This window comes from Geospiza fortis, unplaced genomic scaffold (genome assembly GCF_000277835.1).
Source record: "Geospiza fortis unplaced genomic scaffold, GeoFor_1.0 scaffold884, whole genome shotgun sequence".
In the NCBI taxonomy this organism is placed as follows: domain Eukaryota; kingdom Metazoa; phylum Chordata; class Aves; order Passeriformes; family Thraupidae; genus Geospiza; species Geospiza fortis.
Genome location: NW_005054642.1, coordinates 152,188 through 167,312, shown reverse-complemented (window position 1 = coordinate 167,312; position 15,125 = coordinate 152,188). Strand labels below are relative to the sequence as shown.

Sequence of the window (15,125 nt, the reverse complement as noted above, 5' to 3'; positions counted from 1 at the left end):
AGAGTGTTGATGTTGATATTTATTAATCTGTCATGAAAGTCATATCTCTGAAATCATCAGAGTGTTAGAATGCAACAGCTGGCTTAAACTCTGTCCAGGCTTTCATGTGCCAGGGCAATGGCTTCAGGATAAAGTGTGAATACAGCATCAATGAACTTTCATAATCAGGTGGTGCCATTTTCAAGAAAGTGGATTGCCCACTATTATTTATAATAAGCCAAAAGACACTGGAACATATGGAGGTGAAATTTCTGATGTGCAGACCATGTATACTCAAATCAGGGTTTTCAAAAGAGGAAAAAAGGAAAAAGTGTTTGAAGGCAAGATGAAAAGAAAACTTCTTCCCATATGGTACCTGAGAGATTTGAAAAAAGACAAAGTTAAAAATCAGTTTTCAAAATGTCATTTTGTTTTTCCAATTTTTGTCTTTGATCTTTGAAGATTTAGGAAAATGTTTAGGGCTGACTAAATTCTCTAGTCAGCTGACAGAAAAATATAGCTATGCTTGGAACTGCGTCATTGACGTTTATGAAGTTTCATCTTATAATAAACTAAAATTCTTCCTTCAGTGTCAACCTTGTAAATTTCATATATATAAAAAAAGGATGAAAATTTTATTTAAAAAAATAAAATATTTTTGGGATAGGAATATCTGTGTGAAATATTTTGTATCCCTCCAACAGCATGCAAAGGTAAATTCTCTCATTTAAGGAATACAACAGTGTAAATACTTTGAGAAAGTCTGCCACTGCAGTTTAAAATCTCTCAAGATTTAAACATTTAACATAGCAATGAAAAATGCTTGCTCCAGACATGGTTATTAAGTCTCTAAAGATTTTTACTGCTATGTAATCAAGTTTGTAATGCATACATACATGGAAAGCTATGATATAATCAATGAGGCTTTGTAATATACATGATAAAGCTATTCACTGAGGGTAATAAAATAAAATCTAGAAGTAGAACCAAATTTCCTTTCTTTTCTGAAATGCCTTTTTAAAATACTGTTTTCATTGCCTTAAGAAAAGCAAAGAAAATTATTCAGTATGTAAAATACAGGAAGAAACTGAATCTAAGGAGTGACAGGGGAAATATACTCCACATTCTAATGTTATATATATTATAGTACATTCAAGAGATTTTATTGTTTTGATTTGGTTTATACTTGTGTAAGTTGTATAGATTTTTATTGTTGCTTTAAATTTAAGGTTTATAAAAGAGGTTTGTTGTGATGCTTGGTGGGGAATGGATGAGCAAGTTAAATATTGGTTCTATAAGGAAATATGTGATGTCTCTATTACATTGCTTGTCTGAACTGGGGGGTTTTTTCATGAAACATAAAGAACATGGATGTAACATCCCTCAGTGTTTCACTCATTTTCCCTCTAAGCCAGTTTGGTTATTTCAAGTTGCTCAAATTATGAATGTGGTTTGGGGTTTTTTTCCTGCAGCAATGCTTCATAATTTATTTTACAAATCATGTTCACAGTTGGTAAAGTTCAACTGTAGCTTTCTGTCTGAAATACAAGCCTGACTTCAGCTGGTGGCATAAAGTGCAAAGTGTGATAGAAGTGCAGTTGATAGAAGTACATGCCCAAGAGGAGCAGATGGGTTAGGAATTAGGAGGTGAGGTTGGAAGGATACTCAGTGTGAAAGGCAGGAAGAAATCTGGTATCAAAGGTGTTAGGAGGTAAGCAATAGCATGGGACCTTAAAATAAGGCAGGCAATTAAATAGAAAGAAAAAGATATGCAATAAATGAAGGCCTAGAGAGCAAGGGAGACTGGAGTGGTAAGGAAAGCACTTCAGCGCTGAGGGAAAATGAATTTTGTCAATAGCTTAGCCATGAGGTGGAATTTGATACACTGGTGGTCCATATGTAGGTAACTTTGCCTTTACTAGTAAACTAATTTTTAAGCAGAGTGGGGAGTGCACAGGGAGTGGGGAAACTTAGATTAATAAAGTGTTTTTCCGTGTACATTTTGTGGCAGTGTAATTTTTAAAATGCAGACTACTACTGCGCACTTAATGCACTTCTCTTACTTTTTGTAAGTCCTAGCCTAAAGAAAGAAGTTCTATGCCTCACTGCTAAAACAAAGCTAAAAAAAGAAAGTAAACTAAAATAGAATGGCCAGTGTTTTTTTTCTAGACAGACTGAGCAAAAATCGTAGATCTCTTTTGTGAAAGAACAATATGAATTGCCTCAGGGATCTGAAGAATAGTGAGAGAAAACTTACTAATCTATAATGCCTTTTCTTTTGCTCCTAGGTTCAGATATTGTTCAATGGTTAACGAAGAACTTATCAATAGAAGACCCAGGTAATTTCTCTTGTTTTCTTGTCTTCAGATTCTAGGGGTTTTTTTCAAAATTATTGGATCTGACTTTGTTTTCTGCTGTGGTGGGAATGCCAAGACAAACATTGGACCAGTACAATTTCAATGGCTAAACAGACATAAAATCTTAGAAACCTTTACTAACATATTGAGGATTTTGATTATCCATTTTATTGCAGGAGGTATCAGGAAACAATATGGGAATGATAATGACAGTTCTTTGGTAGAAAATGTGTTTGAGTGCATGAGGAATTCACTCAGTGTTATGCTAAATAGTTTGTTCAATACAAGATGTTTTCTTGCAGAATTTTTCAATACCGAAAAAATACATAGAAGTACTAAAAACACATTCTTCTACTGTTACCAAAAGTGAATCTTAAATTTGTACACTTCTGTAGCATCTTAAATGGAAAATGAAATGCAAATAAAATCAGTGAAATGAGGAAACGAGGAAGAATAGTTCATTACTTGATCAGCTGGGTTAGGAAATGAAAGTAAGGATTTGGTTCCAAACTCTGCCTTGGTATCTTGTATGCCCAGCAGGAAACAAAGTTTGGTTATTATATTTAGCTATTATTTCTTTCCTGGGTTTACAAGAATCTAGTTACCTGATCAGAAGTTTTCCATAAAGGAATTATTTCTAGTAGAAAATGCTGAATTGTAGAAATAAAATATTCTATGGAGGTTCCCATTTCTTTTGGTTAGAGGAAAAATAATCTTCCTTCTTTAAAAATGATGAGAAATGAATAAAAATTGGTTTTTTCCTTGCTTTTTTCTTTTTTTTTTATTTTTGGGAGTAATCTTTGTCTTTATTTTTAAAATGTGTTTTTCTGTCAAATTAGAACTCAAAGTATGATAATTGAAAAAAGCAAAATCACTGTGTTTAAAATTGTGACTTGAGCAATGAACAGCTATCAATATGTAATTTGTAATTTGGAAGTAGTCAGTGCACAACATATTGACATGTTATGTGAGAGAGATGACTACAATTTCAGCTAACTTTGAACAGTGTTGTATGCTAGCTTCCTGGAGATAATGTGGAGGCTTCAAGTGACCTAAGTGTGATATTGCGTTTCTCAGTTGTCAGCTAAAAAACACCTCTTTGTGTTTACGAGAGTTTGAAAGATTCTTAGGCTAAGTTTATTTGATATGGAAGCTTAACCTTTATTTGTCAAACCAGAGCTACAATACTGCAATAGGTTGTTGTTCAGATTACTTGCTTGTTGCAAAATTTGGAATAGAAAAAGCTTCTGCTAAACAGAAAACATGTCTCCTTGGTTCCTTGTGTTCTTATTCAATTAAAATTAAACAAACACACAAACTACTAACATATGTAACCAAAACACCACAGTAATTTAACTGAAGCTGGGTTTTATCCTCTCAGATTACATGGATGGAAAAAAAACTATCCACAATGACAAAAATGTCTTATGTATCTTGGTCGTAGTCCAAAGTCAGCTATCTGGAGCTGGTTAAATTCTGATCTTCAGAAAACAAATCGCCCTAAATGCTTCCTTTGGGTAATGCTCAGAATTGCCAGATGACAGTGAACTTGACAGATGGTGAGCAAGAGCTTTTCACATGACAGAACTTCTGAAAATGTTCTGTTTTTTTCAAAATCCTTAAGTGTCTTGCTTTTCATTTCAGTTCTGGACAAGTCAGTCTAGAACCTTGTGTGGAAAAGCCCTTAATTTTTGCAATCTGTTGTCACTGTAATTTGGATTTCCAGTGTCTTCTGATCACTTTTTACCTGTAGGTCAGGGTTTAACTCAGTTGTCTTTTAAAACTATCCTATAGGGTCCTGTTACAAATCACTTATGAACCTGTGCAGTTTTATGATGCAGAAATAAATAATGCCTTAGTTGGCACTGAAAATTATCTTCTCTGTCTAAATCTGATATCAGCCACGTACCTGGAAGAACAACATAAAGTAGATTGGAATGCATATTTTAAGAGTATATTCTACTCTGTCCAGAAAAATGTAAGGACTGTTTGCACACCTCATCTACCAGTGCTGTGCAGCTACTCATGCAAGGAAGGCAAGTGAATTGTGATTTAAGGGATAAATGGAGAGATTTTCAGAAGGGTCATCAGGTTAGAAGGAACCTCAGAAGATCAGGTGGTGCAGACTTCCATGGAGAGGCAAGCCTGAGTGAGATTACCGAGTTCTCTGTCCTCTCTCATCCTGAACACTGCCACTGACAGGACCTTCAGCACATCCAGTGATTGTTCTCACAGTCAAAAACTTGAATAGATGAAAGCTCTCTCCATGCAACTTGTATTCATTGCCCCTTATCCTCTCAGTGTGGCTCCCTGTAAAGAGAATTTCTGTCCTCTAAGCACTGGAAAAATGTGTTGAGGTCCTACCTTGAGCCTTCTGTTCTCCAGGGTGAAAACATCTAACTCTTACAGTCAACTTGTTCTTTAATAAAACACAGAATCAGTAAGAAGAAAATGATGTTACCACACTTTATATATAAAGAAGTAATATTTTGAAATGCAATTTTCCCCTTTGTTTTGCATAGGGAATATAACTCCAGTACCATTTAAGCGAGAATGAAGTAGGCAGCATTATGGATAGTGGGAAAACATAAGGCAGAAGGCCTGACAGCAACATTTGCTTCAGTTTGTTAATAGGTGTAAAAGTTTCACCTGGAAAAAGCAATTTAGCAAAAAGTAGTAAAAAGCTTGAACTTGTAAACTGCCAGTCAATAAAATCATGCAGGTTTTTAATAAATGGAAAATAATATTTGGTGGAATATTCGAAAGATTTTGGCTTGCTGCAGTAGATCTCCATCAAGAAAATAAACTGGAGATGATAGGTGGATTCTGCTAATTTGTACCAGATTTGAAGTTATTTCAGTGGAGCAGAGCTTGTGCCCAGAATAGCTGTGCACAATGCAGTGTGCAGTTGCTGTTACATTGTTTGCTATTCAACATGTAGTTAAAAAATGTTTGTGTTTCAGCCTACAATTCATATGTAAAATTTTAAGGAACAGAAATTGTCCAAGTTATTTTTAATGGGGAAGTTTTATTCAGGCATAAATATAAGCATGATCTCAACCTGAAACGAAGCAATTAACTGAGTTTACAGAATTGTGAGGGCTCGTGGTTTGGCACTCAGACATGTGTTGTCAAATTGACCATTACAGGGTAAGTGCTGATGCTTCACTGATGTTGCCAATTACTCTTAATGTGGAAAATCTACTCTGTTTTTCTACATTGTGTTTTTCTTTTTTGAAATGATCACTAATGACGTGAAATGCACCAGACTGACCACATCAGATACTGAAGTTCCTTTAATCTGTAGTGGGAAAAATAGAACAAAAAGGATAAATGATTTAAAGGTATCAGCTTAAATTCCAAAGAGTCTAGTCCTGTACTTGGTTCTTGCACTGATTTCTTCAATGTCCTTTTGGCAAACACTTGATTTCTCTATTCCCTAATATTCAACATCCTAATAGTAAATGATGCTGTTGTCTCCTAAAGGAGAAGGAATACTATGACTTTTCCAGTCTTTTCACAAGAAAATGGTGTTATTCACAAACACTCATTTCCAATCATCCCACGAATAATTTTCATCTAGATGTCTCAGAAAATGCCTTAAAGTGTAGATAATATATTTAGACATAATCCTCGTGTTCCTTTAAAGTATCTTTATTCCTGAGTGTTGCTTATTTAATTTTCTCATAGTTGTAAACCAGCTGAATTTGGCTGGAGGCACTTCTTTATCAAATGGTTGCTCCAGCAGAGCCACTGCAGCTGCTCTAGAATGCTCAGAATGCATTTACATTGCTTTGCTCCTGCTCATTTAGGCAGCCTGTTGAAGTAGCTTGCTATCGCTCTTGGCCATTACACTGAAGCCAAAAATATATATGACTAAATCTAAGTTTTATAGTTATGAAAAAAGACTACCTTGATTTTTATGCCCTCCTGTGGTTTTTCAGTTTCAGTTCTCACCATTTGTATGTAGTTTTTTCATCTAACTGGTGTAACTAATCTGTAGCTAGATGCCCATCAGCATCCATGTGAACTGTGGTCACTGAGCCAGAGCAATAACAAGGGAGGGCTCAGTAGCACAACATCTGTTTTTATTTCTTCGTTTTCCCTCTTTAGTAAAGTCTTTCTCTCTCCAGCAGCTGGTGTACTAATAATGACCTTGAAAAGACACAGTACTTGTTTGAAAGAGTTAGAAGAAAAATGTTAAGGCTTTTCTTTGAGTTTTTGAAAGTTTACTTGAAAAATTGTTCAGTTCTCAGTTTTGCCTTTTCCCCAGTTATATGCAGAAAGGTAGCAGCAAAGAACAGGAGCCAGACAAGATGTTCTAAACAATTGTCATTTGGGAAAATGCACCAGAGACCTGCAAGAAAAGGAGAGGTACTTCCAGAGATTGCTAACAGAAAAAAGTCTCTTATGAGAAGGAATGAAGAAGAGAATGGAAAGGTCACGTTTATCTTTGCAGTCTTTGCACTAATCAAAACCTGTGGAAGTGGAGTAAGAGTAGAATGCTCCCTTTTTATTATCCTGACTTTAAAAAATAACCAACCCGAAAGCTCAATAAAACTAATTTATGCTGCCTGCACACATACCATACCCCTCATACTGGGAACCCAGGGACATCAGACACTCTCGTTTTTCATATGCCTGATAGAAATTCAGGCACATTTTTTTCCATAGCAAACCTCACAAACCTTTGTCAATTCCAGTGCAACTAACTTGCCGACTTTCTTCTCCTGGGTGAATTTGATCTGAGCTTTGATCAGATCCTGTAACATTTCAATGGAATAATTACTTTAATCTCAGATGCACAAAAAGAAAGGAGAACAAAATTCTGTTTGAGAATGGAAAATGTCAGAATTTACAGACACTCCTTTATTACCAATAATGTTAACATTGTGATACTCATGCAAAAATTCTGTGGGTCAGGTTTCCTATAATTACAAGCAGCATAAGGAATACTTACCTGTGTGGCAATCAGTGGCTCCTGGAACCACTCCTGAGGTTCCAGGAGTGAAATGGGAAATGTTCACGTGAAAAGGGTGGTTTTTTTGCCCAAAGCCTTTAGAGAGGTTTTGTAAATGGTGAGCAGAAGTGTAATGTCTTCAATTCAATAGTGACAGGATATGTCGGATTTATTGGATTTCATGTTTTTTCCACTGAAGCTTCTTCCAGATTAGTATAATCTATTATTCTGTGTAGACTGCATGTGTTAGGAGTGTTTCCAAGAGCACATAGACCTGCACAGCCACCTGTTGTGAGGTGTTTTTTCTGCAAATGTGCCTGTACTGTTTAAACAATCTCATTTCCATGTAGTCACTCTTGAAAGTGATTAATATGTTCCTTGTTTGGCCATTTTATTTTCTCACTTGTGGATAGGTGGTAGGTAACATCAGTACTCATTTTCAATTTTCTTTGATAGAGCAGTCATTTCTCCTGATCTCTTTGGTAGTGTGGCATCTGGTTAAAAAAGAACAGTTTTTTACACTTATTGGGAAGGTACAAATTTTGTGACTGGGATTGATGCAAAGTATGAGATCATTATCATGATGCAAAGTATGTTATCATGGTATTGGTGACAAAGTGTTTCCTTCACATAGCCAGATAGGTCAAACTATTACAACTGTTTTATCATGCTAAACATGACTAAATAAAATTCTCCCATTGTTATTTTCTTAAGGAGGCATTGTTTTGCAAGATTTCATAAAAATAGTTCATGTATTTTCACCCTAGTAATTACGAAATTTAATAAACATTTGAATTACCTGAGAAGTATGAATGAGTTTTGTCTGTTTAATTTATAAATAAATGTCCATCTTGGAGTAATGGGTAAAGATGACAAGTATGGAATTTGCTGCTATCTAGCATAATATTCTGTACAATAAAATGATTGTAAAAATAAAATTATAGTACTAGGCATTGGTATGACAAAATACATGTGTTCTGTAAAGTTGCTTCTGTGAGCAACCTTTCTGATATTGTCAGTAGAATACTGATTCAAAATGGATCTCTTTGGGCTTTGAGCAACCTGACCTACTGAAAGGTGTCCCTGACCATTTCAGGAGGGTTGACACTAGATGAAATTTAAGGTCTCTTCCAACCAAAACAGTGCTATAATTCTATGATTCAACTATAACTTGTGTGATATACACATTTTCTGTATAAAACAGATCTCTATTGATGCTTTCTTATCTCTGGTTAAAAGCAAGGCATCAAATGAATTTTTTAAATTTTAGTTCTCTTGATAGTTTAGTTTTCTTTTCCTAATTCCATGGTGCTGACTTCAAAGGCATTTATTTTAACAACAAATAATATTGCCTTTAATATTAAAATCTCCAGATTATACTCAGAATGGTTTTCAGTATTCAGTATATCAGTGTCTGATGCTCAATTTGGTTTTAAAAATTGAAACAAACCAACAATCATCATACAATTCAGTAGGCAGCATGGGCTTTATTCCACTGAAGATTTTGAGAGTCTTATTGAGAGAAAAGGATCAAAAAAAGTACTGACTAGAATACAAAATATTATTACAAAAATAAGTCTGAACAAGCCTACTGAGATAAAAAGTTAATTGTAAAACTATTACCTCATCAAGATGATAGAAGCTGAGACATCAGTATACTTTAATTTTAAGCAATTTTATTGGAAAAAACTTCAGCTGCTCTGTTGCACCATTTGAAGGAATTATTTTCATCCTGTTGCAGAACAAATTAGGCCACATTCTAAATTACGCAATTGAAATCTTTACCCATGAAGTTAGGGCAAAATATGCTGTTTTAGGGAGAACTGATAACTTTTAGAAATAAATAAATAATTTAATTAGTTGAATTATAATGATCTTCTTAATAAATTATTTTATGTAATTTCTGCTAAAGTTACTAGGATTTTTTTGTAGTTTTCTTACTGTTTGACTGCCTCCTTCTGAACCTTTGTGATCATACCAAGTTTTGGAGGTTTAAGAGAAAGAGCATTTGCTAATTCCCAATTCACACTGGCATAATTAATTAAAAGCAGCTAAATAACTGTCTAGAGACTTCATTAGATTTCTGCTTCCTTGTTTGCCAAAGAACTGTGTTACATAGTAATGGAAAATGCAAGCAGGTGGAAGTGAGATTTTAAATCTGGCCAATTTAATTGAAAAAAGCAGTTGAAATCCTATTTCATCTTGCCGACATCTGCTGCAGCTATTTATAGTCAAGTAAACAAAAATGTTTTGATATTTACATGTCGTATGTAGTATTTGATGACTGGAAGGTTAGTGTGAGGCTTTCTCTTGATTTTGTTAATTATTGACCTTAGGAGCATTTTGAGTTTTTCGTTTTTCATAGCACATGTAGAGAAATACTGCTCTACACACAGGGGCACAGTGACGGTCCAACATTTGCTGTGCAAGGACATGTCTTGCCATTTCATCTTGGACAGATTAATATTCCCTAGGCACTCCCTCATTTTTTTTCAATATTTCCTTTCCTCTCCTCTTTTGTTAATCTCCATGGTTCACGTTCCAATTTTACTGCATAGAATCTTCTGGTTCTCATTTTTTTATGGCTGGTGGTTGGATCTAATTCTTGTGTTCTTCTATGTTCAGATGTTCTCCCTCAAATGTTTCTCCCTTTTTCAAATTTCACTGGTTTCATTCAGTCATGTAATCAAATTCCACAAATTATCAGGATTTTAATTGTTTGTGTCACAGATTGGATGATAAGAGCCATGTTGACTCTAGTCACAAAGTATAAAATATCTAGTGTCACTAGAATTTAATTTTTATTGGTGCTAAAAAACTACTGTTCTCACTAAGTCTGAGGCTCAAATTAATTAAAAAAATCAAAATCAACCCATAAAAAGACTCTATTCACCTCAGTTAGGCATGCAGAAATTGTTACAAGTAGTTTACACTTGCTTTTGAAAATTTGCTTCCTAATTACTATCTACTTTAAAATACTTCCGTTAAACTGGAAAACTTAACCTTTTAATAGCCTTTAAGCTTATTAGAAATGTTAAATATTTGCCTCTTGAAATGTTGGAATTATTTATGTCATCAGATATAATATCTAGCATGAATTGAAAAAACCCCAAAAATATAAGAAGCAGCTACTATAGCATGGTATCTGTGGAACAAAATCATAGACTCATTATAGTTCAAAAAGATCATTGTGTCCAACCATTAACCCAGCATTGCCAAGTCCATCACTAAACTGTGTCCCTAAGTTCCACACCTATACATCTTTTAAATACTTCCAGAGGTGGTGAATCAATGCTTCCCTGGGCAACCTGTTCCAATGCTTGACAACCCTTTCTGTGAAAAAATGTTTCCAGTCAAAATCACCCCTTGTGTAATTTGAGATCATTTGCTTGTCCAATTGGTTGTTACTTGGAAGGAGAAGCTGACCCCCACCTGACTACAGCCACCTTTCAGGCAGTTGTACAGACTGATAAGGTCTCCCTAAGATTCTTTATCTCCAGGCTCAGCACCCCCGGCTCCCTCAGCCATGCCTCATGGGACCTGTGCTCCAGACCCTTCACCAGCTCTGTTGCTTTTCTCTGGACATGCTCCAGCACCTCAAATTCTTTCTTGCAGTGCGGGCTCAGAAAAACACCTCTAGTTTTTTTGAGCAGCGACAGTTACCTAGTAGCCACTTACTGGCCATGTACAATTGGGAAGGTTCATATCTACAATGTTTAGCATTTATCAAAATCCAGTTTCAACTGTTTTATTGTGTAATGAATCAGTGTCATGTAGTTTTACATTGTCTCCTCACAACTCACTTTTTGCTGACCTCAGTAATGTTATACTTTCAGCAAATTTTATATCTGATGTAATTTCATCATTCACACCCTTCTGTAGATAATTTAGGATTATTCTGAACAGTCCAGGACCTACTAAACACAGTTACTGTGGTTACCTCTGCTTCAGTGTAATATTATTATTTCAGTGTAATATTACACTATTTAGTGTAATAACTGACCTGCTGTGCCTAACCTTTATTCCTTCCTTTCTACCTATTGCTTTTTTCATGATCTGCTTAATACCTTTAGAAAACATTTGAGGGAATCATGCCAAGAGCTCCTTGGGAATCCAAGATAATATGTCAACCAGATTTTCATAACCTTGTATGTTCTTTATTTCCATATGGGAACACTCACAGAGTTGTGAGACGTATCCAGCAACAAAAGTCATCCTGAATCTTCCTTTTTTGTTGCATTTATCTTTATTTTCATTCCTTCTATCCTCTATTATAGTCCCCAACATGCTGTCTGTATGGGTGTCTGTTTTGTACATCCTTTTTTCCCCTCATGTTTCCCCAGGATGTCTTTCTAAAACCTAAGGACATATTTTTCAACTTTTTCCTTTAGTACTAGGGATTGTTAAATTAAAAGTGGCACACTATGGCTAACAGTTCAGCCATTTAATATTTAACTTACCATAAAACACAAATTGACCATTATTTTGAACCACATACTTCTGTTCATTTTATCAATTTATTTTAAGACTTTGATAGTTTTTGCTGCTGCTGTTCTCATGAGCCCCACATCTTCCTTCTACATTTAGATTCTGTCACTAGAGAAGAAATAGGTCATTCATTGAGGCTTCTTCTCTTTTTGTGGGAAAAAAGGCACTTCTGAAAGAGTTTTCACTGAGCTATTTTTGCTACTTAATATCTGTCAGTATTTCTTTATTTTTAATAGCAGAGTTTGTCTGGCTGAATTGATAGTTCTCTATAATTATCTGTGTAAATCCATTGCAAAGGGGAGAAGTGAGCACTAGGAGTGGGAGTTATGATAATAGGAACACAGGATGGTATAAAATGGAAATTTACAACATTGGAAATTTTTCTCCCTCATGTTGATGAAGACAGTGAAATATATTTTATTTGCCAACCAACCTACTATAAATAATGGACAAATAAAACTCTCTAAAAGTGATCCTGTTTTTAATAACTGCCTTGGGGATTCTTGTGTATGTGCATCCCAGATAACTGAATCTGATCACATGGGGAGTGGCATGATATTCTTCAGAAAAGCCACCTCCACACTCTTTGTTGTTATCCTTCCTGAGCTTTGATGGCATTTTTTTCTTGGTGTGTGTCTCAATGACACCAATTTACCTCTAAAGCTGTTAACTCCTTGTGGACTTTAAAAATCACAGCACTCTTCCCATGGAAAAAAGTACATTATTTGCAGTATTTTATGCTCTCAGTTTGCTGGATGTATGAAAAATGTTAAAAAGAGAATTGTTTTATTCTTTTTTGAATTGAGTGCAGTGAAAGAGACAGTTATTTTTCTAGCTGTGGTTGCTGTGTGTTCTTTGTATTTTCTGAACTGCTTGGTCATAAGTGGGTGTTTTGTGATTATGATAGCAATGCATGACAATGACACAAAGTTAATGGTTGGTGCAATACCAATTCATATCAAAACAGACTTAGAGACTAAAAAAAGTCATGATTTATCTTGACTAGCAGTAACCATTGTGAGAGTCAGGGCTACCTATTGCTTCCCTCACCCAGCATCACAACCTCCATGCTAACTGATGTCCCTCTGATTCAACAATATTATCTTCTGTACAAATGTTATCTTCTGAACAAGTATTTTTTGCACTGAAAAAGCCTGTGCTTACTCTTTGTACTTGCCATCCACAAATCCAAGTGGTGCATCAACCACACTAGTTATTCATATGCCCCGCATCTGCCAAACCTTAAAGACAGGTCTCCTCCTTTGAAACCCCATCCCAGATATAAAACTGTCTGTGGCAAGGCCTGTTGGTCATGTGCCTTGGAATGTGCTTTTCTAAATGCTCCAGTGCTTGTGGTGTCAAGAAGAGCTGACTGAGAGGGGAGTTGGCAGCTGTGCCTTCCCTGGAGTGTGGCAAACAAGGGGAGAAGCAATGGCTCTGTGCTGTGGCCAGGAAGGTGCACCATCACACAGGGCACCATGTCTGAGGGAGCTGTGATGTACTTTTCCTGACTGATACTAGCGGGCACAAATTCTTGGGTGTCACGTGGAGAATGAATCACATACTTCCCCACTGAACATTTGCAGCCAAACAATTTCATCACATATCTGTAGACTCAGCCACTGGGGGCGAGAAAAGTAGGAAGATCTGGTGTGCCAGCAGTATACAAGAACACCTGAAATAATAGTGTAGTAATTATAATTACTGAGTAGAAGTAATCTATGCCCAGTATTTTGGGTGTTTTACAGATGCTTGAAATTGTGGAGCAAGATTTCATCTGAAGGAATTCTCAAAAGTAGTGTATTTGCAGTAACTGGAATTTATGTAAAATTTTGGTTTTTGTCTTTTGCAAGTTTGCTCAGAAGGATGCACATATGACTTTAAATATCAGCTCAGAGTTTCATACTAGAGGAGGGAATGAGTGAAGTGTTTCGAAATATCTTACAGAGATAAGTTCAGAGAGTCATTAGGGAAAACAAGACACAGAGGTTTTGATTTTCGCTATTTTGCCTTAGAGAAGCATGGGAATCAGAGCTTAAACCAAAAGGTTGCAGTTTCAGAGGAAGACCCAGAAGGAAAAACAGGAAACCCATACTTCAAAGGAGTTTGGATTTCACCCTTCTATCATTTTGATTTGAAGAGAAAAGAGATATCAGTGATAGAAGAGCAAAAAGTCTGTAATTTCTACAAAACTGAAAATAGAAAAGATCAAAGAGTAGTAATAGTGAAATTAGAGGGAAAGTTTTATGAATGCTGACTGTCATTGGTACAGCTCTAGATTCCACCACTGAAACGCCTGATTGCTGGTGTGATATTGATAGGTACTTTAAAAAATTGAGGCTGGAGATGACAGGGAAACTATAAAGGCAATTCTAAACATTTTCAGGCTGCTTTTCATGACTGCATACTGGATGAACTGTGACAAAATCTAGTTACCAAATTGTGATGTGTTCAGTTTTGTCTGGTAATTAAGCCTACCTGTTTGTTACAGCTTGGATGGATTTTCTCCCAGCCTCTGTAGCAGTGCGTTTCCAGTTTGCTAAACAACCACCACAAACAAATATTCCAGAGGTGAAGTTACAGCACTGCTCAATGCCAGCACCTCACTCCTCACTTGTCTGTTTCTTGACACCTCATGTTGCAACTCTAAATTTTTTTTTTCTTTTATTTTTCGGTCAACATGAAAGCTTTGGTTACCACCTCAAGTCATTGCATTTTGATATCTCAGGTATCTTCCTTTCAAGATACAAATTTATTAAGAGAATAAAAGCAGATTTTAATAGGACATAGCAGCAGTTAATATGTCGTGAGCTGAAATGCAGTGGGAAACGATCACATAAAAATTAATAGGAAATACTTAAGAAGCTTTAACGTGGAGGGTTTCTATGTTGCTAGCTGGGAGATGCAGCTTCTTTTTCAAGGACTGCTTTTTTTCCCCTCCAATGTGATAATTTCTTTCTTTATTTTTTTCCTTTCCTGTGACTGAATAAAGGTCCTTTGCTTTGTTTTTGTTTTGTTCTTTTCAGAAAGTGTAGGTCAGCTTCCCCTTTCCTTCAGTCTTTGATGGTAACATGTCTTCTGTTGATCCTATCTGGATAAAAGTTTTTCAGATTTAGGTCAGTGCCCCCATTCACCCACATCTTGTGAACACATGAGGCAGGTGTCCCTGTGGCAGAGTAATCAGGAAAATGGTCTTGATCAGGCAAGAGGAGTAGGACATTCTGATTATGTAGATGATTATGATCAGATTTATTGCTACTACAGTATCTAAATCTTGCCAATACAATATATAAATACCAACTGTGTCATCTACTACAGTGGATTATAGCTTAATCAGGCTG

At 35.8% G+C, this 15,125-nt stretch overlaps 1 protein-coding gene across 5 annotated transcripts in view; it reads left to right on the top strand.

Moving 5' to 3' along the window:
* The window catches only part of RGS7 (regulator of G protein signaling 7), a 213,475-nt gene that overhangs the window by 127,049 nt on the left and 71,301 nt on the right, over positions 1 to 15,125 (top strand). For all 5 annotated transcript variants that reach the window (XR_004082680.1, XM_031064848.1, XM_031064851.1 and 2 more), the window contains exon 3: positions 2,268 to 2,318. Coding sequence is in view for 4 of the 5 variants with exons in the window: in XM_031064848.1 (XP_030920708.1) it covers positions 2,268 to 2,318 (51 nt within the window). In the remaining variant the exon portion in view is untranslated. The remainder of the gene's footprint in view (positions 1 to 2,267; positions 2,319 to 15,125) is intronic.